The following is a 25,733-nucleotide window of genomic DNA, read 5'->3' as shown; positions in this document are numbered from 1 at the left end:
CCTGTTGGGGCATCTGGCAGAAGCAAACATAAACTAAGAATCAGCAGGAAACAATAAAATTAGACCCCTGAGAATTTCAGATAATCAAATAAAATATAAACTATAAAATAAAGTATACTTTCAATTATTAAAATCACAAGGGAATAGAAATAGGAGATAGAAACAAATAGAAACACCAAAAGAAGATGATGCTGATGTGAGAAACAACCAAATAGAACTTCTGGAGGAAAAAATGTGATTATTGAAATTAACTCAAGATTAAGACCTCAGCTTCCAACTATGATTGAGTAATCATATCACATCAAATCTCCCACCTTCCACAGCTCTTTGAAGATACAAGAGATCAGCTTGGGAAAACCAAGCCCTTCAGCACTTGAGGGGCCAGACCCTGGATAGAAGGGAAATGCACTCAGGCAAGCCAAGCATTTGTCACTGTGTTTTCCTCTCACAGCATTTGGCATAAGCAGAATGCTTGTGGCCATTTTACTGGGCTTGGAAGGCAAACATTGTGGTTCAGGGCTAGCATGGCAGCCAGAACTGGAAGGACAAATTTTCCAGAGAAAAGAAAACAAAAGAGAAGTGAACCTGACATTCTGCATGAATTTTTACCCTTGACGAACTTGCTGCATCCTAAGCTGTTTAGGAGCAAGACAATGAGAAAGCAGCTGCTAATAGGCTAAAAAGCTAAGCAAACCCGGTCCAGAAGGTAAGAAACTTGGAAGCCGCCACTCCATCCAAACAATAAGTAAAAAGCTGAACAAACTGAAAAAATCAGCAACTCTTCTTAGATCTGTAAGAGAAGTGAGGTCACAGGGCCAACTGCTGACCCCAAAATTGGAGAGACAACAGGAGAATACAGAGAATGACAACTTACCAGAGCAGAAACCTACATAAGAACCAGTGCTGGGTAGGGAAACCTGAACTATAACTGACAAATTGCTGGAGGCTGAGAGATAAAAACTCCAGGGGGTCTTCTCATCAGGGAGCTCCCACACTTTTGTGAGAATTACCTGCTGGAGCTCTACCAAGTACTCACAGTGAATGCTGAAGAAAAATCCCCTCGTGCTTCTGGCAGGAGATGAAAAGAACCATATTGAAATATACCCCAGCATTCTGTTCATTTTAACAAGGCCTGCCCTCAGGAGAAACAATTTAGCCATAGCCTAACCTGGGGGGTCTTAGCAGAGCATAACTGACCTGGGGAGAGAGAAGTATTCAACTCTAGCCTGCTCTAGCCTTCCACATTGGAGAAGGGAAGTACCCAACTCCTGCCCACTCTGTCCATTCTGTTCCACGTAATTGAGGGAGGCGGACTGAGAAGCATGTGTAAAGTTCATAGTCCAGAAGTACAGGCTTTCTAAAAGACTGAGAACTAATGATAGGACTATAGAACTTTCCCTCCCCCAATACTTTACTACCACATTGCTAGAGGCCTATTTAAAGTGGTTCCTCTTACCCATTAGATCATGTCTGACAATCAAGAGAAAAGTATAAGGCATACTAAAAAGCAAATTACACAGTTTGAAGAGATACAACAGGCATCAGAACCAGACTCAGATATGTCTGGGATACTGGAATTATTAGACTGGGAATTTAAAACCAATATGACTAATATGCTAAGGTATCTGATGGATAAAGTAGACTGCATTCCAGAACAGATGGGGAATGTAGGGTTAGAGATGGAAATTCCAACAAATAACAAAAAAGAAATGCTAGAGATTTAAAAAAAAAAAAAAAAAAACATAACAACCATGAAGGAAAGAAACTCCGAGCTTAAGAATATCTCAATAGAAACCTACAAAACTAAAAAGCAAAGAGAAAAAAGACCAAAAAAAAAAAAAAAAAAAAAAAAAAAAACCATGAAGGAAAAAAACTCCGAGCTTAAGAATATCTCAATAGAAACCTACAAAACTAAAAAGCAAAGAGAAAAAAGACCAAAAAAAAAAAAAAAAAAAAAAAAAAAAACCATGAAGGAAAAAAACTCCGAGCTTAAGAATATCTCAATAGAAACCTACAAAACTAAAAAGCAAAGAGAAAAAAGACCAAAAAAAAAAAAAAAAAAAAAAAAAAAAAAAAAAAAAAAAAAAACCAGAACAGAATATCCAAGAACCAGGGGAGAATTACAAAAGGTGAAACATAACATCTAATGGGAATACCAGAAAGGAGAAGTAAGGAGAAAGAAAGAAGAGACATATATGAACAACAATGACTAAAAATTTCCCCCAAATTAATGTCAGACTGCAAACCACAGCAGATTCAGGAAGCTCAGAGAACACCAAACAGGATAAATATCAGAAGAACTAAACTTAGGCATATCATTTCAGATGGCAAAAGAATCAAGTATAAAGAAAAAAAAATCCTGAAAGAAGCCAGAGGTTAAAAAAAGCCTAGAGGCACATGATAATATCAATAGATGCAAAAAAAAATATTTGATAAAATCCAACACCCATTGGTGATAAAAACTCTCAGTGAATAGGATTAGAAGAGAACTTCCTCAACTTGATAAAGAATATCAATAACAAACCCATGGCTAACATATTTCATGGAGATAATCTCGAAGCTTTCCTGGTAAGATCAGGACAAGGCACGGATGTCACCTCTCACCATTGTTTATCAACATCATACCAGAAGTCCTAGCTAATGAAGTAAAACAAAAAAAGAGGAAATAAAATTTATATAGACTGGGACAGAAGAAATAAACTGTCTTTGCTCATAGATGACATGATTACCTAAGTAGAAAATCCAAAAGAATCAATTTTGTTAAGAAAAATATGAACTAATAAGCAATTATAGCAAGGCTGCAGGACACAAGGTTAATATGCAAAAGTCAATCATTTTCCCATATACTAGCAATGAACAAGTGGAATTTGAAATTTAAAACATAATACTGTTTACACATCAGCACCCCCAAAAATGAAATACTTAGGTACAAAAACAATAAAATATGGGGGCCGGCCCGGTGGCGCACTGCTACAGTGCGCCGCTTGGGAGTGCGGCGGCACTCCTGCTGAGGGTTCGGATCCCACATACAGACCGGTTCCCGCTCACTGGCTGAGCGAGGTGCAGGCGCAACACCGAGGGTTGTGATCCCGTTGCCGGTAAGGTCCGGTCCGGTACGGGCGCGACGCTGCGATCCGTTGCCGGACACGAAAAAAGACAAAAAGGAAAAAAAAAAAAACAATAAAATATGTACAAGATTTATATGAGGAAAACTACACAACTCTGATGAAATTAAAGAACTTAAAAATAGAGAAATAGTCCATGTTTATGGATAAGAAGATTCCATATTGTCAAGATGTGAGTTCTTCCAAACTTGATCTATAGAATAAATGTAATCCCTATCAAAACTGCAGCAAGTTATTTTGTGATAATTGATAAACTGATTCTAAACTGTATATGGAGAGGCAAAAGTCCCACAGTAGTTAATACAATACTGAAGGAGAAAAACAAAGTTGGACCAATACTACCCATCATCAAGACTTTCTATAAAATGCAGCAATCAAGACAGTGTGGCAATGATAAAAGAATAGGTAAATAGATCAATGGTACAGAATTAAAGAGCCCAGAAATAGAACCACACAAATATGGAGGTACTTCAAAAAGTTTGTGGAAAAATGGAATTAAAGAATAATATAAATCCTTCCATGAACTTTTCTTCCATGAGCTTTTTGATGACCCCTCTATAGTCAACTGATTTTTGACAAAGAAGCAAAGGCAATACAATAGAACCTTTCAACAAATGGTGCTGGAACCATTGGGCATCCACATGCAAAAAAAGAAAAGAAAAAGTATCTAGATGCAGACCTCATACCCTTCACAACAACCAACTCAAAATTGATCATAGACCTAAATGTAAAATGCGAAATGATTTATCAGAAAAACTTTACAACAATTTTTTATAATAACATAGTAAATAAGAGGCACCATCATTTGTTATCTGAATCATATAGGATGGTATTGTAGAGCTACAGATCCACAAATATACAAATACTTAGCCCCATTTAATGATTTTCTTTTAATATTGAAGGATTAAAAAACATCAGAATCCTCCCTTTGAAGGGTTATTTTAAACTCACTATTTTAAGTATTATTAAGCAGTCTTAAGTGTATCAAGAACATTTTGGTTCTTAAATCAATCAGATTTCAGTTTTATATTTTGCATATAGAACACCATAGTTGGCATCTTTATATGTGCTATTTTTTTTAACTGTTTTCTTTATGTACAAGATATGCCAAGGAGTAGTAAAGAAAAAAAAAGAAATACCAGTATTAAATATATGTACATAGAAGTCTTACAGTCAGCAGCTTTGGGTAGTTTACTACAAATTATTTGATATTCCTTTATCATTGTCTCTTAGGATAGTTTGACATCATTCAAAAGATTATGAGTTGTCAATAAATTAGTAGCTATCTGTCTCATCGAGCATGTGTTTCAGAAGATACATGGCAAATTACAGAATAATCCGATTACTTCTCATGTTATCAGAAACCACAGATGACACATTTAAGCAATCTGACATTCATGGATGGCCAGACCTTGGTGTGCTCGATAAATTAACACTATTGTTCAAGAAGAATGCTACTATGTGTTACGCCCACTCCCAAGGTGAAAGCTACCATAGATGCCTCAGAACATCTACTTTCTCTATTTATGTTCATCTTTTCAAATGCCTTTATGTCATTTTATGAGTGTATAAAACATAAAACATCTAAAATGTTTTACTTTTGACGTATACAAAAATCACTAAAAGTTTTAAAATACATTTTTGAGGCAGAGATTGTAAATGCAAATTACATACAATTGAAACATAAAACACACTTTGACCTTCTTTATCAGATATTTCACATCAAAACTGACTTTTTGTCTGAATACTTCTCTCTCTCAGGCCAAAAGATGTCTCCTGCCTCAATTACTCAGCACATCTTTGGATGTGAACCCAACTAAGTGTGCAATGACACATTCCAAGGTGACCACCCAACTCGTTTGAGGAATACTACTACAGTATTTACAACTCAAGCCTGCTATAAGATACAATAAATTCATAGCATGCTAAAGGTATCTGAGAATCACTTGTAATTCACAGGAGATAATCAGATATAAGGGAATGTGTTTAATACAAGTTTCTGTCTTGTTTTCAAGGCCAACTTGATTTCCAGAACAACAAAAAAAGCTTACATCCTATGGATATAATCATTCGACAGTTTCCAAGGAAAAAGACATTGTAGATGTTTGACTATAGCCATTTACCTTTTGGACCTTATGTCTTTTGAATTCTACCAAAAAAAATTTTCGCTTTCCAAGTTCAGACATGACTGTTAAAGATATATGTTGTCCCCTGGTACCGAATGAACATACCTCTCATGCATGTAGTCAACTCCCAGCAACAGCTGGATAAACCATTCTATTATTTGATTTTCTGGAAAGGTTTTTCCAGCTTCTTTATATTCCTGAATTTTATAGTCCAAATCTCGGCCCTGAAACAAAATAGCATAATCTTTCATATTTTTTTTATTTAAGATTTTAAAATCAAGCTGTCTTAACAACAGTTAATACATAGCAGTCACTGTTTACCATAAGAAAGTGAGGACATACTCCCATTCTCTAAATATCACTGATAAAGGTTCTCTCCTGGACCAAACTGCAGTCAGGCTCCTCTGAGCCATCTTCTCAACTAGGCCTCAACCTTGGCATAAAAAGACTTGAACAAACACTAATATAGTTTCTGATAGCTCAAGACCACACCCCAGGATGACTCTGGCCCCCCTTAAAGTGCCTGCCTGAGAAAACTCAAGGCTGCCAAAGAGAATTTACCTGAAGATAGGGCCCCTGTCTCCCAGTCACTGTGGAAGTGTAGGAGTCTAACTTCCATAAACACCAATTAGGAAACCCACATGGGTTTCACATGGATGAACCCCAACTTCCCACTTTTAGTAATTTTTCACTTCCCTGACTCTGCTCAGGCCCCTGCTGTTCTCCCTCCCTACGCCTTCATTCTCCCAAAACACATAGTCACCTCTGCACAAATCAGAATTGAGCTGAGCTCTTTCCCTTACTGTCAATAGTTACTGAATAAAACCTGTTTTCTCCACTTGAACTAATGTCCAGCTGTGTTTATGTTTGACATCATTCAAGGACAAAGCCATTACAGAGGAGAAAAATTATCACATATACCTCCAACCTGAATTACTTTTTATTACATTACCTAAATTTGTACCCATATAAAACTAGGAATAACTTTCCTTACACTTAGAGTTTTATATAATTATAGAATCCTAATATGCTTAAAAGTAAAAAATGTAAGCCAATAAAATTCAATCAATAATATTAATTTAATATAAAGTGACGATATTTTGGTGAAACCAAATGGGTGCTTAAATTGTGCATATGGTGCTGACTGCTATAGTATAGATTCTTTTGAGTTTGGCATGCCCAGGCTACCATGTGCCTTGGGATGACTAAATTCTGCTTTTCTCCATTTAACTATAGCAAAACCCTCAGGAATACCTCAACTCTTGATCTCTGTGGGGTCCCAAACACCTCATTTAAGCATTTAGTCAGTTTTTGTCTTATCACTCACTGATAACAGGTAAAATAATAATACTTATTAAGGCTAAAAACTAACCATGATCACAAATGACAAACACCTGTCACAAACGATATTACTTGGCAGTGCCTGATATAAGACCCTTTCTGACTATGCTTGCTTTGACATATTTCAACTAGTTAGAAATGAAAAAACAAAATGTTATCTTAGAAAACCCTTCTACTGATCCCTTTACTTTAAAACACTGAAAAATTAGAGACAAAGTGGGAAGTGCTCTCTGAAGAAAAGGATGGGTTCAATGCAACTGTGTTTGGTCTTACCGGATGCAAAATACAAGCCCCATGAAGAGTACGAGAGGTAATTACCCTGTCTACAGGGAATATAAGAGGAAAACATGAAGATACTCAGAGACTATTTATGCCAGTGTCATCATTAGATGTCAAAAAAGGAAAAGCACTTATAGGCAATGAGAAGTCCAAGAGAAATTACTTCTAATCAAACAACATGAGGTCAACTGACTAACTCATTTGTAATGCATTTTTTATTTCCTTTCAGTGCAGTGTGCAAATATTTGCTTAGCATAGTCTCTCCTTCCACACAGGGCCATAATGAGTCAGAAGGATATCAAACATTCACTTGCAGTCTAGATCAAGCTCAGTTTCCTGTTGGGTTTTCTGGGCCAGAGAGATCAAACTCATTGGAATTCTAAAACACAGTGAATTGAGCATTTGACTCCTTGCCAAAAAGACATCATTTCTTTCTCATTCTCCAAACTGGCCTCTCTATCTCCTCTCTTTTTAATTCTAAGTTTACCAGAATTCCGTTGGATCATACAAGCTGCACTGTCATGTTTTTATAAGTTGTCAAAAACATTTTTTTGACAATATATCATTATAATATCCTGTGAAGTAGACACAAAAGCCCCTCAGAAGAAAAGTGAGCTATAATTATATATATGATTACACATATAATCATATATATTTTCTAGGCCCAGTTTTGCTTTTGCATTCAAGACAACTCCAGCAAAGCTGTCTCTCATACAAGAGAAAAAAGAAAAAAAAAGTTTAAAACAAAAAACAAGATTTTCTTTCAATATTTCATTTAGATTCTCTGAATATGATAAAACGTCTCCAGCAGCAGAAAGATAATTATCAACATGTTGTCATCTACTTCCTGAATAGCTTCAGACAAGCAGTGAAAAGTTAGGAAGGAAGGAAAGAATGTAGAATGGAAAAGAGAAAAATAAATTATTGCCTTAAAAATATATCAGTGAAGCTGCCTGCTGGCTTCTTATATCAACCCAATGTTTATTACTTTAAGAAGGCCATACAAAAGCACAGTTGTCTCTATGAGTATGGCCTTCACATATGTAATTGTCTGCGCCAACTATAATAATACTGAAATTCTGAGAAAGTTGTCTATACATTAAAATAGCATTCCTTTCAGGAATTTAATCTTCAAACTGCAATGCTGCTTTTCATTTTCTATTGTCATTTTTAAACTGTTAGCTAAAGAAATATGAAATTCTAGACATTTTGTATCAGTTTCTATATTGTTTTGTTTGTAAATGGGCAGAATTACATTTTCTGTGAGTTATCTGGCAGTAATGGAAGCACAATCTCTGGGGGACATTTATAATTGGTCTGCCAATCACCTCCTCACCTTCTTTTCTCAAGCAGTGAGAAGAAGTTGTGTGTCTGTTGCCTGCATTGATATTAAATGCATACTTTCCTGTAACTAAATAAATATATATTTAATCTATTGAGAAAAACAAAAAGAATAGGGCCTTCAATAGTAGGCCTCAAAGTGAAATGTCAAAAGGAGATACACAAACTCCCTCTTGCTTTCTGGATCAAAACATAAGTAGAAGAAATGCATCTGTTTCTAGTATTAAGCCAGGGATGTGTTAGTCAACAGAAAGATGGAGCATCAAAATATTAAATCCATCAGAGAGCTAGGTCCTGTACTCCTCAAATTACTCCCCCCTACGATCTTGAATATATATGTTTATCTCCAAGAAAAACTATTTGTTTTGCATCTACTGTATTTGTTCTTTAATAAATACTATGGGGATTTTTTTCTGAGGATTTAATTAAGGTAGACAAGTCACTCACAGATTCAGACACAATAAATTATGGTTTGACATCATAAAGAAAGAAACATAATTTTTGAGAAGCAGTCTGATTTTAATTCAGCAGTATGAAAAGCACTTATTACTTTCTTTTTCTAAGCTGCTTTCAAGTAAGATCAAATGTTTTTAATGAAATTTCGTAAGTCAATTTAAGAAGCTCTTATTCAACATCTGTAAGTGCATTTTGTTTTCCTAACTTTAAGAAATATTTAATGGGGAATTTTACTGCTAAAACAACTTCAATGAAAAGAGTATTGACTTCAATTTGAACCAGTATTAATGTTGGCTTCAGTCTATACTGCTAACAGAAAATATTTTCCTCCACTATCACCCTTCAAAAGTTACAAAAGGCTTGGTGTTAACTTCTAAGGTTTTGAAAGTCCTCAGCCAAAACTGTACCATTTGATGGATTAGTGGTATCTCCTTCCTCCCCCCATCCCCTTAGCTAATATCAGATTGACTTTGAAATACTGAGACCTTAAGGAAATGAACAACTCAAATATAATGTTCTAAAACCCATCTTTGATTGCCATTACAAAGGTTTAAATCCTAAAAAGATTTGATAAAAAATTAATCCAGTTTTTAAAGTTGCCAATAGAAGTACTTACAACAGTCTGAAAGACCAAAATAGAGCATTCTCAGGAGAAGCCTGAACACAACAAAACTGAAAGGTTAAAAGCACATACAAAGGAGGAAAATACTCTCAGGATTTAAAGACTGGAAGGAAATTGAAAAGTCATTCTGCCCTACTTCTTTATTTTTAAAATTAAAAAGCTGATCCTTATTAATTTACTGGGTTGACATCTTAAAATGTCATTTCCTCACACCCTACCACATCTCCTTTAAATAAGTATCCTTCTAGTGGACTGCAAGTTTTAATGTGCATCAGAATCATCTAAGTTGCTTCTTTAAAAGGCATGTTCCTGGACTATATCAACAGAGACTCTGAATTAGTAAATCTGGATAGGGCCAAGGAATCTGTATTATTAAAAAGCATCCTAAGTGACTCTGGAGGTGGTCCATGGAACACACTGAGAAATGATGTTGGAGAACAACATAAATGGGCCGCATACTTAATATTTAACCCATCGGTGGAAACATTTTGTCCAATAGTTGAAATAATTCCAAAGGCAAAAGATGTGTCTGGGAAAAGCAGGGTTGAATAAGAATCATTTTATAATGACATGGTTTTAAAAGCCTGTGACATTAGTTAGGAGACTACCAATAAATGGAAGTGGAGGGAGTCAAGGAGAACCTCCGTCATTACATTGTAGTACCTGAAGACAATTCCCTAGAATATTGGAAGTTCACTTGCGATTACATAAAAAGTGGGGGAACTATGAAGCCACATTATGCTCTTAAAAGGAAAATAATAAAATCCAGTTTCTAAATAGTTCCTAAAGAATGCCATGCAGTATCATGACATTTATGTCTGGTAATACAAATGAGCATCCCTGGGTTTAGCTACTAATTTTTTTTCAAATTCTTTTAGAGTTAGTGTTCTTCCTGCTGAGGTAAATGTACATGACTAAGAATAAAGTGGCAGAACTTATTTTTATCTTACGAAGTGAGATGAAGTAATGCTTTGATCCATAAAGCACTGGGTTGTTTTTAAAAATAAATTATTTGAAGTGAATTATGCTGACTGTATTTTTGAACATTTATACTTATATAAATTAATATCACAGCTAAAGCCATGCTCCAAAAGTCATAAATTCTACTGGGTTTATGGATTGCTTTATATTAGAGCATTAGTACATTTCTTTTAAATAAAACCAGTTTTGCTTTTCAATTTTCATATTAATAATATTAAGTAAAAATCAGTAGCCTTACTTTTTAACTTTTTTTCTAAAGGTCAAAATATATCAGTTTAAACAAAGAAATTAAATGCAAGAAACCAAATGACTTTAATTTTGATACTTATAAAAATCATGAACAGATTAGTTCAGGCATATAAAAACATGAGACACATTATTTACAGCCTTTCCGATCTAAAAGTCTAGACTCATACAATTGGCACAGGGCAAATTCAGGGAAGCCTACCTATTCCTGGATGGAGCTTCTCAGGAAAACCAAAGGGACCTAATAGGACCTACATCTCTGAAAATAAAAGTTCCTTCAATTGACAGCAGTCCAAGTGATGCAGACCACTGAAGACAGTCCCAGCGTGTGGACAGTCCCAACATATGGACACCTGATGTGAGCTCACCCCAGGAAGAATGGTCACCAATCAGTGTCCTAATGGCCAACACACCAGGAGTGTCCCTCATCCATAAACAACCAATTCTCAGTAGTGGTGAGCCCAAATACAGCTTCAGGACTATAAGCAGTGGCAAGGATAGAGAAGAGTTTGTCTCTAATACTAGACCTGACACGCCAGTATAAAGAACCCTCTGAAAGCTAGTAAGCCTAGTGGCTGCAGGTCATTGCCAAAGTCACTTGCAATAGTCTACTGACACCCACTAGAGTTTCGAGATTATAAAACTCAACTCACTTACTTGGTTTATTTAAACACTTTTACATAAACAGGAAACATAGGAGAAAATTTCAACTTTTTTTTTTTTACAGTACAAACAGATCCTTGCAAAACTCTTGCCTCAAAGTTGCTTTCCGACCCCAAACCCATTAGTGTTTAAGAATTTTCATGTTTCCTCCATTTGCCATGAATCCTCATACTAAAGGCTTTAAGCCAAAAACTCAGAGGTAAAAATGAATTTGCCTCCTAGAAAACAGTTGGGCAGGGGATGTGTAGCAATGAAATAATGACAACTTCCACTGTTGAGGGTCCACTAGGAGCAAAGCTCTGATAGTCACTTTTTCAACATTCATTATTTCAAATCCCTATGAAATCTTAACATAATAGGTGTTGCTATACTATCTTAACTGAAGGAAAAGGGCCAGAGAAATAAGTTTTCAAGGAAATGGTTCAAGATTTGGACAGAAGATGTGATGACACAGTCCGTACAACTCCCACTATATCAAACCCTACTCAGTCTTCTATTGAGAGGAACTAACATAATTAACATAATCATTACATTAAAATATGCATGTGTGTATAAATGGACATAAATGTGTTTCTGTGAATATATATATGTAATATAGAAACAGACATAGGTAAAGATATAAGTGAGAATAAGCCAAGAAAAGGAGCAGCTTTCCCAACACCCCCGATCCTGGTCCTGCCTTGGACAAAATTCAACCTTATCCCGTCATGTGATTGTCAGAAAATCATTCCACCTCTCTGGGGTTCTGTTTCTTCATCTGTAAAATAAAATAAGCAAGAATTCACTTTTCCTTGAAAAAGGATGGTGGCATGTTAAAAAGGCACAAGAGCCAACCTGAAGGAGCCCCAACAGCCAAGGCTGGAATAATCTGAGCAAAAAAATAATGACAGTATTGGGTTATAACCAACAGAATAAAATAAATATCTACAAGTCCATACAGATATAAATAAATAATTGAATAAATATATAAATGGAGGAGAAGGAACAGCTCTTTCTTATAGGAGAATCCCAGCTAGTAAATGTAGAAAGAATGAGGAGAGTACATAATCACAATTAGGCAAACACCACAGTAAAAATCGATACAGGCAACTTCCACTGAAAGATGCCAAAATCATTGGGTGAAGGTTTGAAGAGAAGCAGGATAACAGCATACTCTCAAAGTGTCTTCCCCAAGATACGTACCAATTGCAGAGGGAAAAAGAGTAATGTTACAGTGGAGAAACTCAGAAGACAGAACCTTAACCAAGTGATCAAAGTTAACATCAACAGTAATAACACAGAGCGACGTCCTGTACCCCCTGATATGATGCACTGAGGACAGATCTCTTCTGGGATAGTCTTGCCCACAATATGTAACCTCAATCTAATTGTGACAAAACATTAGACAAGCCCAAACTGAGAGACATTCTACAAAATGACTTGCTAGTATTCATCAGAAGTGTTAAGAAACAGGCAGGAAAGGGAAACTCACAGATTAGAAGAGAATAAGGAAATACAACAACTAAATGCAATGTAGGATCCTGAATTGGATCCTGGAACAGACAAAAGATATTAGGGGGAAACTGGTAAAATACTAATTTCTTGGTTTTGATAATTGTGTTAAGTAAACTGTTAACATTAGGGAATGCTTAACTGCAAACACATTATAATTAAAGGTGGAGTATTGGGTTCCTAAATCACATCTCATGCTTTTCTACCTCTGAGCCTTTTATGACATTGTTCCCTTTAACTGAAATGTGCCTGCCCCACTCCACTCTACCAAATCCTTCCCATACTTCAAGTTCAAATATAACGCCAGCTCCTCCGTGGTTCTCACAGTTGGAAGTCATTTCTCTCTCTTATTAACTCCCATAGCACGTTAACCACACCTTTCCCATGACACCATGTTCCCCCTTGTATTTTAGCCCTTGCTGTAAATGACTCATTTATCCTACCAGGCAAGTTCATTAAAGAAATTTTTCATGTTATCTCAGTTACTCCACACTATGTCTAGGAATTGTATCTGACACAGAGCTGGGGCTCAGTAATGGCTTCTGGAAAGACCCTTGATTAGCACTGCCTTTGCAAACTTTGAGTTCATAAGGAACCAATAAATAATCCAGAACACCCGTTTACTCACATGCAGTGAGAACGAGAACTGCCAAGGCAACAGGGAGCTCATGTCAGTGTAGCCAGCGTATATTTTCCTTTTAGAAGAGTCATGTATGGAAAGCTTTGGAATCAGAAGTTTGCTTGGGGAGCAGGGAGAGTGAGTTGGGTGATTTTCATGGATAATAGCAAAAGCTAGGCAGCCTGATCATAAAACTACACTCACCACCCGTGCCAGACTTCCCTGTTCTCTGATCTGAGCCTCATCTTTCGTTAGTGCCCCATAAACACTGACAAATTTTTCCTTTATGACTCTGTTTATCTGTTTCTACACTAATCATTCTCCCTTTTTTGCAGTTCTCAGCCCTCGTTAAACATTATAATCACCTGGATAGACTTAAAAATTCTGCTGCCTGTGCCATACCTCAGATCAATTAAATTAGACTTTCTGGAGGTAAGCCTCAAGCCTAAAATTTTTTGAGAGCTCTCTAGGTTATTCTAATGTGCAGCCAAAATTAAGCCAATATAATAATATACTACTATATTGATATAATAATATACTACTATATTGATATAATTTTTTGTTTAGCTATGTTAATATCACCAAGCAGGAAACAGACAAGTCCAACCTTTCCTGTTTTTTGTCCTAATGTCATATGTTCTCTCCACCACCACCACCACCCCTCTGTCGAAAAGATATGTCATCTTAACTATTCCCTATTGTGCCTACTAATTTAATGCCCACATTTCTGGGGATGCCATATTTTCACCCAAATAGGAGACTTTTAGGCAGTATCTCAAAGGCCTCGAGTGCAGTATATTGCTAGGCATACTAACCAAATAAGGTAGAACAAAATACGGTAGGACATTTGATATACAAGACAGGTGAAAGGATCCAATATTTTGTCTTTTATCATAAGTGTTTGGCAGAAATGAGGTGGAAGGCAGCTGGAAGCAAGTAGTGAAGAATTTATCAAAAAAAAAAAAGTCCTGATTTCTAATTCCTTTATGTTTCACTATGTGAGTCCATGATATGACAGAAAAATGATTGTGAAAAATGTCAGTCCCACATGTTGAGAGTTTGAAATAGTTGATACGATGTATATTGTGTTGAGTACCATGAGAGATAAAAATGCTATGAGAGCTGGGGGTGTGGGAGTGATTTCCAGCCAGGAAATTATAGGAGCCTTTGATTACGGGAGAGGAGGCAGCATTTATGGACCTGGGAGGCTAGGTAGAATTTGGAGATGTGAGGCTAGGAGGAAGGGCATTCTGAAAGGAAATGGCCTAAGCAAAGATGAAGAGGTGGGAACTGTGGAGGAAGGACAGGGAACAGCAAGTAGTTACATTTCCTCCCTGTCCCTCCCTGAGAATAGAAGACGCCAATATTTGAAATTCTCTGCTACTTAGGCAGTTTTGGAACTATCTCCCACCAAAGATTTGGTTAGATCTTGACAAGAAGTTGTGAGAGCTCAGTTGTTTGCTTTTTTACACTAACAATCTGAGATGATGTGCTCAGAGTGTTGGGTAGTAGGGGTGGAGTCCTCACAAATGCATTTATATATTTCAGTCCTGAAAGGTCCCAAATTAAATTACAGAAGAGGGAACGTAGAGATAAAAAAATCAGTCATTTCAACGGTGACAGCATTTTTCTATGAAGTGCAAGTTTGGCCACCTGCCATTGCCTATATTATTATTTTACCTTAATAAAAAGATGATAACACCAGGCCTGTGCAAGTTCAGAGTATATTTGGGTCTGAAGATGAAAAGTATCTCTGTTAATGAGAATGGAGCAATCTGCACACGTAATTCCTCAGCAGTCAGGGAAGTGGCTGACAGCTCAGCAGCCTGCAGAGTCCTGGGAGCCCCACAGCTGTTCTCCCTGCTCTCTGGGCACTGCCACTGCAGCCATCACCATGGCGACAACCCATCCAGAGAGAGCACTCCACCCATGGAAACCATGCATCCTTCAAAAATTGACACAGATGATCCCAGATTGGATCCTGTGCAACAAAGGAACATTCCTATAGAAATGTCCTTTCTAAGGACATAATTTGGACAAGTGGGCTAATTTGAGTATGGACTGTGAATTAGATGACTGGTTCTCAGACTCCAGCGTGCTTCAGGCTCACCAGGAAGCCTTGTCAAACACAGATTGCCAGACCCCACCCTCAAAATTTCTTTTTTTTTTTTTTTTTTTTTTTTTTTTTTTTTTTTTTTTTTTTTCCGTGTCCGGCAACGGATCGCAACCCTCAGTGTTGCCCCTGTACCGGACCGGGGACCGGCAACGGGATCGCAAGCCTCGGTGCTGCTCCCGTGCCTCGCTCAGCCAGTGAGCGGGAGCCGGTCTGTATGTGGGATCCGAACCCTCGGACGGGAGCGCCGCCGCGCTTCCCAAGCGGCGCACTATCCAGTGCACCACCGGGCCGGCCCCTCAAAATTTCTGATTCAGTAAGGCTGGGGTGGAGGCCAAGAATTTGTATTTCTAGCAAGTTCCCAAGTGGTGCTGATGCTACATACTAGCATTGTATCAATGTTAATTTCCGGATTTTAGTCATTGTACTGTGGTTATGTAAGAGAATGTCCTTGGCCTTAGAAAATACAATAATATTTAGGACAAAGGGGCATCATGTCTGCAACTTACTCTCAAATGGTTCAGGAAAAAAGATATAGACAGATAGATAGAAAGAAAAAAATGATAAAGCAAATGTGGAAAAATGATAATTGGGAAAACTGGATGAAGTGTATATGGAAGTTCATTGTGTTACTCTTGTAACTTTCCTGGTAGTTTAAAATTACATTAAAAATTTAAAAAATTAATTAATGCAGGGAAAGAAAGCTATAGTGCATCATCTAGACCTGTTCAATATGGTAGCCACTTGCCACACGTGGTTATTTAAATTTAAATTAGTTAAAATTAAATTAAATTTAACATCCAGCTCCTCAACTGCACTAGCCACACTTCAAGTGCTAAAGAGCCATGTGTGACTAGTGACTACGGTACTAGATGGCACAAGTATAGACCATTTCCATCAGCACAGAAAGTTTACTTTTAGACCAGGAAATATTTCAAGACCAGGAAAGAGTCTTTGAAAAATTCAGTGTGCAGTAGATGTACCAGTAGTAGAGCAATAGAGTCAATTGTTTCTGAAATAAGATAGTTTATTAACTGAAGAGGCTAAAGAAGAAAAACGATTAAATTATAGCGGGTGAACCATAGTGTAGCTACATATGCAAATACCTATAGTTTTGCATGGATTAAGGACATATCTGCCAAAGAGGCTGTTCAATATTCAATATCACCGCTCTGCACACCTCATCATCTTACTGACTTTTTAAACAATCGGTTGGCTATAGAAGTAGACATCAAAGTGACCTGGTTCTTTTTTTTTTTTTTTTCACTTTCCTCCAAGCAGAGGAGGGATGAGATCTGGATGGGGGAATATCCAGCAAGGCTGAGCTGGGGAGGCTGACCTGAAGGGGGATGGCAAAGATTTGGATTATTTCAAATACATTCAGATATTTTAACTAGGCTGTTGGTTTCATCTGGGGGATTTTTTTTTTTTTTTTTTTTTTTTTTTTTTTTTTTTTTTTTTTCACTTTCCTCCAAGCAGAGGAGGGATGAGATCTGGATGGGGGAATATCCAGCAAGGCTGAGCTGGGGAGGCTGACCTGAAGGGGGATGGCAAAGATTTGGATTATTTCAAATACATTCAGATATTTTAACTAGGCTGTTGGTTTCATCTGGGGGATACACCAGCTAATGTCTAAAGTAGGCCAGGTTGGTTTTTGCTACTATCCCTACTACTTTTGAGCTTCTTTCCCTTCTCTTGCTGCTTCCTTTCCGCCTCTCAAATGCACGGCATCCTCAGGTTGTATCAGGTTGCCAAAAGTTTCTGACCCAAACAGGCCTGCCTTCTACAAGGGTACTTTTAAAAGTTCATAGAAGAATAGATTTAAAAGATAATACTAATTTTTCCATGAACTTTTTGAAGTACACTTGTACTACTATAGACAGCATCTTCTTTCTTCCCAGCATCACTTCTTGGGTCACAGAAACACCCAAGTGACGACCTGACTCAATTCAGTCTAAAATGTGAATAACACCAAATTCTCCCAGGGTGCATGCAGTTGGCTAACCCTAGCTCCCAGAATATTCTAGGAGATACTTTTTGAGCAAGGTCATTTTTGGGTATTCTCTGCCTGACCCAACCCCTGTAAGTCCCCTCTACCTAACCTCTCAGGAGTGAACACACAGATCCACTGTATAGCTACACATTGTCAATTTCTGCCTCTCACACCTCTCCAAGCAGCTTCATGCTCACTTGGGGCTCAGTAAAATACACAGCTATTACTTGGAGAAAACACAGAGTGGCAGGGAAAATTGCAAATACCTGAAGCCATAAATCACAAATTGATAAATATGAAGGATTTCTGTGAGGGAAATGAGCCATATTTTCATTTCCAAACATCCACTGGGGAAAATAAGCAATAGAACTAGAATCCAAAACTCAGGAGATATACCTCTGCTCTGTCCAGGCCTCTGTTAGGTCATTTAAATGTCCACCTAAGCATTAGACTAGTGTAGGAGGTTTGGGCACTCCCTCCAAAAAATGTTGAGGCAGTTTTCTGCAGCAATTCCTCCTAAAAATATGTTCATTCTGACTGAGTTTACCAAAGGGGAAAAACAGTTCATTAGAAATGCGTTTTGCCAATTACCTAGAGATGATCAATCTTAGCTGCAAGATGTGAGATCCCAAGTCTTTATTGTTCAACTTGTGGTTTGATAATGGAACTTCTGAGATGTCTCTTTACATAAGGCTTTTAACCATGCAACAGATTTTTACTAAGATTTCAGGAAAGAAGGAAAGTCTCACCTCACAGTACTCTGTGATAATGCAGAAATTATCTTGCTCCACAAAGCTTGCATGGAACCTAACAATGGCTGGGTGGTCCAACCTGGAGAGGAGCTGGGCTTCCAAACTGGCTTGCACAGTCTCGTTTGGATTTAGTTCTCCAACAGATATTTTCTTCAATACCTTTCTGCAGCCAAAAAATGTTTAAATACACTTAGCACTGAAAAAAACACATTTAACAGATATGAATAAGTGGTACAGGCCATCCAATTAATGCCCACGTTGTGACCTACTCATAGTTCTTTATTGCCTGTTATGACACTGCATCTCCTGGTTGGCTCTGGACCTGCTTCCCTGTCCTGGCCGGTGACACAGCTTGCCCAAGGTCTCTGACCTCTACCCCTGTGCACTCTACAGTTTTGTAGAGGGCAGACATGAAGCTACTCTTAAACAGCATTGCTAAGGTGTCCCTTCCTCTGTCTCTCTAGATGTTGCAGTTTCTCTTGGTTTCTCTTTTCGTATCTGCTTCTGTCTGTCTCTTTTTATCTCTCTATGCATTCTCTCTTTCCTTACCTGTTTTTCTGTTTCTCTCTGCTTTTCTATTTCTCTTTCTATTCCTATCTTAGTATGTAGGTATTTCTCTCTCTCTCTCTCTCTCTCTCTCTCTCTCTCTCTCTGTGTGTGTGTGTGTGTATGTGTATAAACTTGTATAATCATATATATATAAAATCTACCTATATATATATATATATATATATATGCACATATAATCTGTCTCTGTATCTGTCTTATTCTCCCTTTGCCTATCTCTTTCCCTGTCTCTCTCTCTGCCTCTTTGTATCTCTCTCTGCCTTTGTGTATTTACATGTATGATGGTACTTTTAAAAATTCATGAAAAGATTCATACTATCTTTTAATTCTATTTTTCCACAAACTTTTTGAAGTCCCCTTTTAATTACATACACACACATGCTTCTCTCACTTGGTCTCTCAGCTCTATAATTTTCCACATCTATTCATTTAAAGTCAATAGGACCAACATCTGTTTATTTTCTTTTTAAAACAATCCGCAGCATATCATACTTTATTGCTACCCATATTTAGTAGAAAGAAAATAACTAAAAACATTGATAGAGGTATTTAAGATCTCTAGTGTGTATAAAAGGAAGAAGAGCTCATTAATCCCCAAATCATTAATTTAAAAATTGTGATTACTCAATGGGGAGTGGCCAAAACATTATTCCTTCCCATCTAAGAAAAAAATAGACTGAAACAAACCAATTATAGTACCACTGTGTAAATTAGATTGCTAGGAAAAAGCACTTTAAAACAGCAATTATGATGTGGACAGATTCTGCTGATTGTAAGTAAGCTTTGGCTGTTTATTAAGGCAAGTTCTGCAGGACTCATGCTAGAAAACATTTTCAAAAAATGCTCCTTAAGAGTTACTACCTATGCATATTAATAAAAAATGTATTTATTGTGGAAACTCTCTTAATTAAAGGCCCTTTAACCAACTCATAGATTAACCATCGTTCTCCAGTTCTTTCTAACAGATGCTGATGGATGCCCTTGCCATAGGGAATGTGCACAGGTAGTAGGCTGTCTCTGGCATATCCACGAACTTCTGCCCTTCTGGTTGAGATGTGTGCTTACCCAAGTCATTGTATTTATTCCCGAGCCTGTTTATGCCATTTGTGCTCATGACTGTAAATTTATGACTTAAGTATGACATAAATTGATAAAGGACAAGTGTGAATCTTTGCAAGGAAAATTAAGTCAAATGCTTACCAAAAAACTTGATAATGACAAGTTGAAAAAAAAAAAAACCGAACAAACAAAAAAACTCAGCTGTCAAGTAATTGACAAGACAGTTCTAAAAAGTTGATTAAAAATGTAAAAATCAAGGGGGCAGAGGAAGATGGACGACTAGAAGACTCTACTGCTCATCTCTCCCACAAAGACAGACAAAACAATGAATATGCAACTACAAACCATAGTGAGCACAGAAACTCAGGATTGCCACAGAGGCAATGGTAGGAAATACCCACCTCCACCACTCCATCCCCCAACCAGGAGCAGCAGGGAACCAGAAGGAATTTTTGCCTGCAAGGAAAAAGTAAGCAAGAGTTGCACTCTGGACACTGCAATCCAAGCTACAAGGCAGCCCTTGCAGGCCATGAGCCCAGGGTGGGAGGCTGCTAGGAGCCCGCACGACTGCATTAATCCAGGGAGGGAGTTCATGCTGAGTCCCCCCGTCCCTCAGGTCCCCAGCTGCTGCAGCATGTCACCATTTTGGGATCAGAGCCAACCTCTGAATACATTTTGCCCTGGGACCCAATAGCCCCAGCAACTGCATGGTCCTAAGGACCCTTCATTATACTGAGACTCTGGCACCAGAGCCCATGTGATATCCTGCACCCAAGGAACAGGTGGTCTTGAGCAGTGCAGAGGTCACCCCTAGGACAGAGGGAGCCAGTGCATGCTCTTTCCAGAGCCAATCAGGGCCTTCTCCCACTGCTGGCAGCCCTACTCTCTTCAGTGGAGCACTGTACAACTTTCCCAGTGGCACCGAGTCCCACTGCAGCTACAGCAAACCTGCCCAGAGCCAACCACTCCAGTGGGGAAACTGTGGAGCTCCTGCAGGCCTCTCTTGAGGGCACAGAGCCCCATCTGTAGTGCCAGTGAGCCCACCCAGGGCCACCTGCCCCAACAGGAAATCTTCAGAGTGACCTAGCATCTCTCTGGTAGACAGAGAGGTCCACCCACAACTGCAGCAGCCTCACTCAGACTGGCCCACTTCAATGGTGAAGATTCAGAGTGCCCCAGCATTCCTCTTGTGGGTGTAGGGTCCCACCTACAACCACAATAACTTTTTCCAGAGTAGCTCTTTACAAAAGTGATGCTACAGAGCAACCCAGTCTTTCTCCTGAGGTTGTAAGGTCCCTCCTACAACCCCAGCAACCTCACCAGAGCAACCCACATCAACAGTGAAGCTCCTTCTTCGTACTGCTTTTGCAGTATCCCATAGGCTTTGGTATGTTGTTCTTGTATTTCTGTCTCAAGGAACTTTTTTTTTTTCCTTTTTGTCTTTTTTACTGACGGGTAATGGGATCACAACCCTCGGTGTTGCGCCCGCACTGCGCTCAGCCAGTAAGCGGGAACCGGTCTCCACATGGGATCCGAACCCTCGGCGAGAGCGCCGCCGCGCTTCCAAGCGGTGCACTCTCCAGTGCGCCACCGGGCCAGCCCATCAAGGAACTTTTGATGTCCTGCTTTATTTCCTCTTTAACTCCTTGCTTTTACAGGTATTTGTAAGGTTCCATGTACTTCCATGTATTTGTAAGGTTCCCAAAGTTTTCTTTATTACTGATTTCTAGTTTTACTCCATTGTGGTATGAAAAAATACTTGATATGATTTCAGTCTTTTAGAATTTGTTGAGACTTGATTTGTGGCCTAACATGGAATATCCTGGAGAATAATCTATGTGCTGATTAGAAGAATATGTATTCTGCAGTTGTTGGATGAAATCGTTTGTAAATGTCTGTCAAGTCCATTTGGTCTATATGCAGTTTAATTTGAACATTTCTGTGTTTTTTGTCTAGATGATCAGTCCAATGCTAAGAGAGGGTGCTGAAGTGCCCAGCTATTATTTTATTGGGGTCTATCACTTCCTTCAGATCCAGTAATATTTGCTTTATATATCCAGGTGCTCTGATGTTGAGTGCATACATATTTCCAGTTGTTATAACTTGCTGAATTGATTTATTTATCATTATATAATGTCCTTCTTTGTCTGTTTTTATACTTTTTTGTTCCAAGTCTATTTTCTCTGATGTAAGTATCACAATTCCTGCTCATTTTCAGTTTCTATTTGCATAGTATATCTTTTTCCATTTCTTCAGTATTCATCTATGTGTGTCTTTATAGATGAAGGGAGTTTCTTGTGGACAATGTATAGTTTCATCTTGTTTTTAATCCATTCATCCAATCTATATCTTTTATATGGTGAATTTAATCTACTTACATTCAAAGTTGTTATTGAAAGTTATTGCCTTATTCCTGACATTTTACTGATTATTTCTAGTTTTTAAAATATATCTTTTGGGCCGGCCCGGTGGCGCACTGGAGAGTGCACCACTTGGGAGTGCGGCAGCGCTCCCGCTGAGGGTTCGGATCCCATGTGGAGACCGGTTCCCGCTCACTGGCTGAGCGCAGTGCGGGTGCAACACCGAGGGTTGCGATCCCGTTGCCAGTCCCCGGTATGGGCGCGACACCGAGGGTTGCAATCCCGTTACCGGTCAGTAAAAAAGACAAAAAGGAAAAAAAAAAATATATATATATATATATATATATATATATCTTTTGTTCCTTTCTCTTTTATTGTTTCTCTTTGCTGTTTGGTGGTTTTTTGTTCTGATAATATATAATTTCTTTCACTTTCTTATTTTCATATCTGCTCTACCAATGAGTTTTATTCTTTTGTGCATAAACATAATGGTAGTTATCATTCTTTTGCTACGAGGTGTAGGACTCCCTTATGGATTTCTTGTAGGGCTGGTTTCACAATGGTGAATTCCCATAGATTTTGTTTGTCTGTGAAAGACACTATTTCTCCATTTCTGAAGAATAGCTTTGCTGGTTATAATATTCTTGGCTGACAATGTTTTTCTTTCAGCACTTTGAATATATCACTCCACTCTCTCCCAGCCTGTAAGGTTTCTGCTGAGAAATCTGCTGCTTGTTAGTCTGATGAGGATTGCCTAAATGTGACTTAATCGTTTTCTCTTGTTGTTTTTAGGATTCTTTCTTGTCTTTGACTTTTGACAATTTGACTACAGTGTGTCTCAGAGATAACTTTTTCAGGTTAAAACTATTTGGGAATCTTTGAGCATCTTTGATGTGAAAGTCTATATCTCTCCCAATACATAGACAATTTTTGCCTATTCTTTTGTTAAATAGGTTTTCAGTACCTTTTCAGAATACTCATAATACAAATGTTTGTAAACTTAACTTTGTGTCTTACATCTCACAGTGTTTCTTCATCTAAAAAAAAAACCTTTTTTTATCTGACTGGATTGTTTCAAAAAACCTGTCTTCAAGTTGAGAAATTCTTTCCTCTGCTTGATCTAGCCTGTTGCTTAAGCTCTCAGCTGTATTTTTAATTTCATTTAATACATTCTTCAGTTCCATCTCTGCAGTTCCATTCTTATGATATATATCTTTTGTTGAATTTATTCTTTAGATATTGAACTGTTTTTCTCATTTTGTTGTGTTGTCTATCTGTATTTTCTTGCACCTCATTGAGTTTTTTTATCATTATTATTTGGCATTTCTTTCTGGGCATTTCATAGATTTTCTTTTCTTTGGGATCTACTACTGGAGAATTATTGTATTCCTTTGAAGGTGTCATGTTTTCTTGTTTTGTCATGTTTCTGGTATACCTATGTTGATGTATGGGCATCTGGTAGAACAGTCACTTCTTTTCACACTCAGAAGGAGCTTTTGAAGGAAGAGACTCTTTCCTGTAGAAATATTCTACAGTATCAGTTGAGTAGGGTGTTTTAGGTTGGGTTTCAGGCGAGTACAATAGTGTAGTCTCTGTAGGATTTCTTCAACTGTATTCAACATAGGAGTTGTCTGTGAGTGCCTTGATGGCCTCAGCAATGGGGCACTTGGCAGCTCCTTGCTGTAGTGAATGATGCTGGCCTGGGTCATAGAGATCATGGATGAGGTCTCAAGCTCTTGGAATAAACATCAGGGTGCTCTGCATCTCCTCAGGTTATATGGGCAAACCTAGGTGGGACTGCTGGATTTGCAGTCAAGACCTTGGACTTTGAGGGGACAATGAGGTGCTCAACAGCTCCTCAGCTGAAGCAGTTGACTTTTACTGGAGTCACTGTGGCTTTGGATTGGACCTTGGCCCCCCCCAAAAAAGGTGCTGGAGCACTCTTCAGCTCCTCAGGTGAAGGGGGAAACACTTGGTGAGGCTGCTGGGGCCACGGGTGGGACCCTGGGCCCCCAAGAGAGACATTGGTGTCCTCTGCAGCTGCTCAGCTGGAGTGGGCCACTCTGAACAAGGTTGTCAGTGTTTTGAGTGTGACCCTGTGCCCCCAAGATAAACACTGGAAATTAAACAACATGCAAGGATGATTCAACATATGCAAATCAATAAATGTGATACACCATATCAACAAAATCAAGGACAAAAACCATATAATCATCTCAATAGACGCAGAAAAAGCATTTGATAAAACTAAATGTGCTTAAAGATGAAAACTCTCAACAAATTAGGTATAGAAGGAAAGTATCTCAACACAATAAAGGCCATGTATGACAAACCCACAGATAATGTTATCCTGAATGGGGAAAGGTGAGTTTTTTCCTTATGAACAGGAAAAAGATGAAGATGCTCACTGTCACCACTCCTATTTAACTTAGTACTGGAAACTCTAGTCAAAGCAATTAGGCAAAGAAATAAAGGGGATCCAAATGGAAAAGAGGAAGTCGAATTGTCTGTTTGCAGTTGATATGATCTTATATACAGAAAAACCTGAAGACTCCACCAAAAGCTCTTAGAACTGATAAATGAATTCAGCCAAGTTGCAGATACTAAATCAATATACCAAAATCAGTAGCATTTCTATACACCAAAAACTACCTAGCAGAAAAAGAAATCAAGAAAGCAAGCTTTAGATCACTCTAAAGCACGCATCAGGATCATGGTACACTAGCCAGGATGCAAACAAGCCCTCCAGGGTCACCCACCCCAAACAAAGAGCAACAGGGCACCCAGGCACTTCTCCAAAGATCTCAGCTCACCCACATCCTCAGTGACCCAACACTGTGTCACTAACCTCTGCAAGGAATCACTAAGTTCTCCAGTGCCTATGCCATGGAGACACTCACACACAACTCTAATGGTGAATACATCCAGAGTCCCCACATGGAGATTACACTACTGTGTCTAAAGAGAACCAATACTAAGATAACCTACTCAACAGTCAATATAAAACACATTTACAGGAGAGACTCTCTCTCCTCAAAGCCTAATTCACAGTAATACAAGAAGCAATTGCTCTGCCAAATGACCAGACATAAATGTAGATACTAGAAAAATGAAAAAAAAAAACCCAAGAAAATATGACACCACCAAAGGAATACAATAATTATCAAGAACCAGACCCAATAGAGAAAAAAAAAACCACTGAAATGACTGAAAAGGAATTCTGAGCAACAATCTTAAGGAAACTCAATGAGATAAAAGAAGGCTTAGTTACATGACACAATGAAATGAGAAAAACTATCCAGAATATGAAGAAGAAAATTTATAAAGAGATCAATACCTTTAAAAAGATGTAGCAGATCCTAGAACTGAAGGATTCATTCAATGAAATAAAAAATGAAACAGAGTTTACGTAGCAGGCTAGAGCAAGCAGAAAAAAGAATTTCTGATCTTGAAGACAGTCTTTTCAAAATAAGCCAGGTGGGGGAAAAAAAGAATAAAGAATTTTAAAAATGAAGAAAATCTAAGAGAACTAGCAGACAACCTTACATACACAAACATCCAAATCAGGGGTGTTCCAGTAGGGGGGGGGAGAAAGGAAA

General features: G+C 38.1%; 1 protein-coding gene across 7 annotated transcripts in view; it reads right to left on the bottom strand.

The window, feature by feature from the left end:
- Positions 1–25,733, bottom strand: part of NEK11 (NIMA-related kinase 11) — a 114,384-nt gene that overhangs the window by 35,546 nt on the left and 53,105 nt on the right. For 3 of the 7 annotated variants that reach the window (XM_008571999.1, XM_008572000.1, XM_008572001.1), the window contains exons 3-4: positions 18,146–18,311; positions 5,357–5,475 (exon numbers count right to left, since the gene is read on the bottom strand). The exons of 1 other annotated variant lie outside the window; for it this stretch is intronic. In XM_008571999.1, the coding sequence (XP_008570221.1) occupies positions 5,357–5,475; positions 18,146–18,311 (285 nt within the window). Of the gene's footprint in view, positions 1–5,356; positions 5,476–18,145; positions 18,312–25,733 lie in introns of those variants that run through there. 3 more of the 7 variants (XM_008572005.1, XM_008572003.1, XM_008572004.1) reach the window with 2 other exon arrangements.

Source organism: Galeopterus variegatus, unplaced genomic scaffold (assembly GCF_000696425.1).
Source record: "Galeopterus variegatus unplaced genomic scaffold, G_variegatus-3.0.2 Scaffold743, whole genome shotgun sequence".
In the NCBI taxonomy this organism is placed as follows: Eukaryota; Metazoa; Chordata; class Mammalia; order Dermoptera; family Cynocephalidae; genus Galeopterus; species Galeopterus variegatus.
Note: the sequence above shows the minus strand (reverse complement) of the source record. Positions and strands in the feature narration are given on the sequence as shown.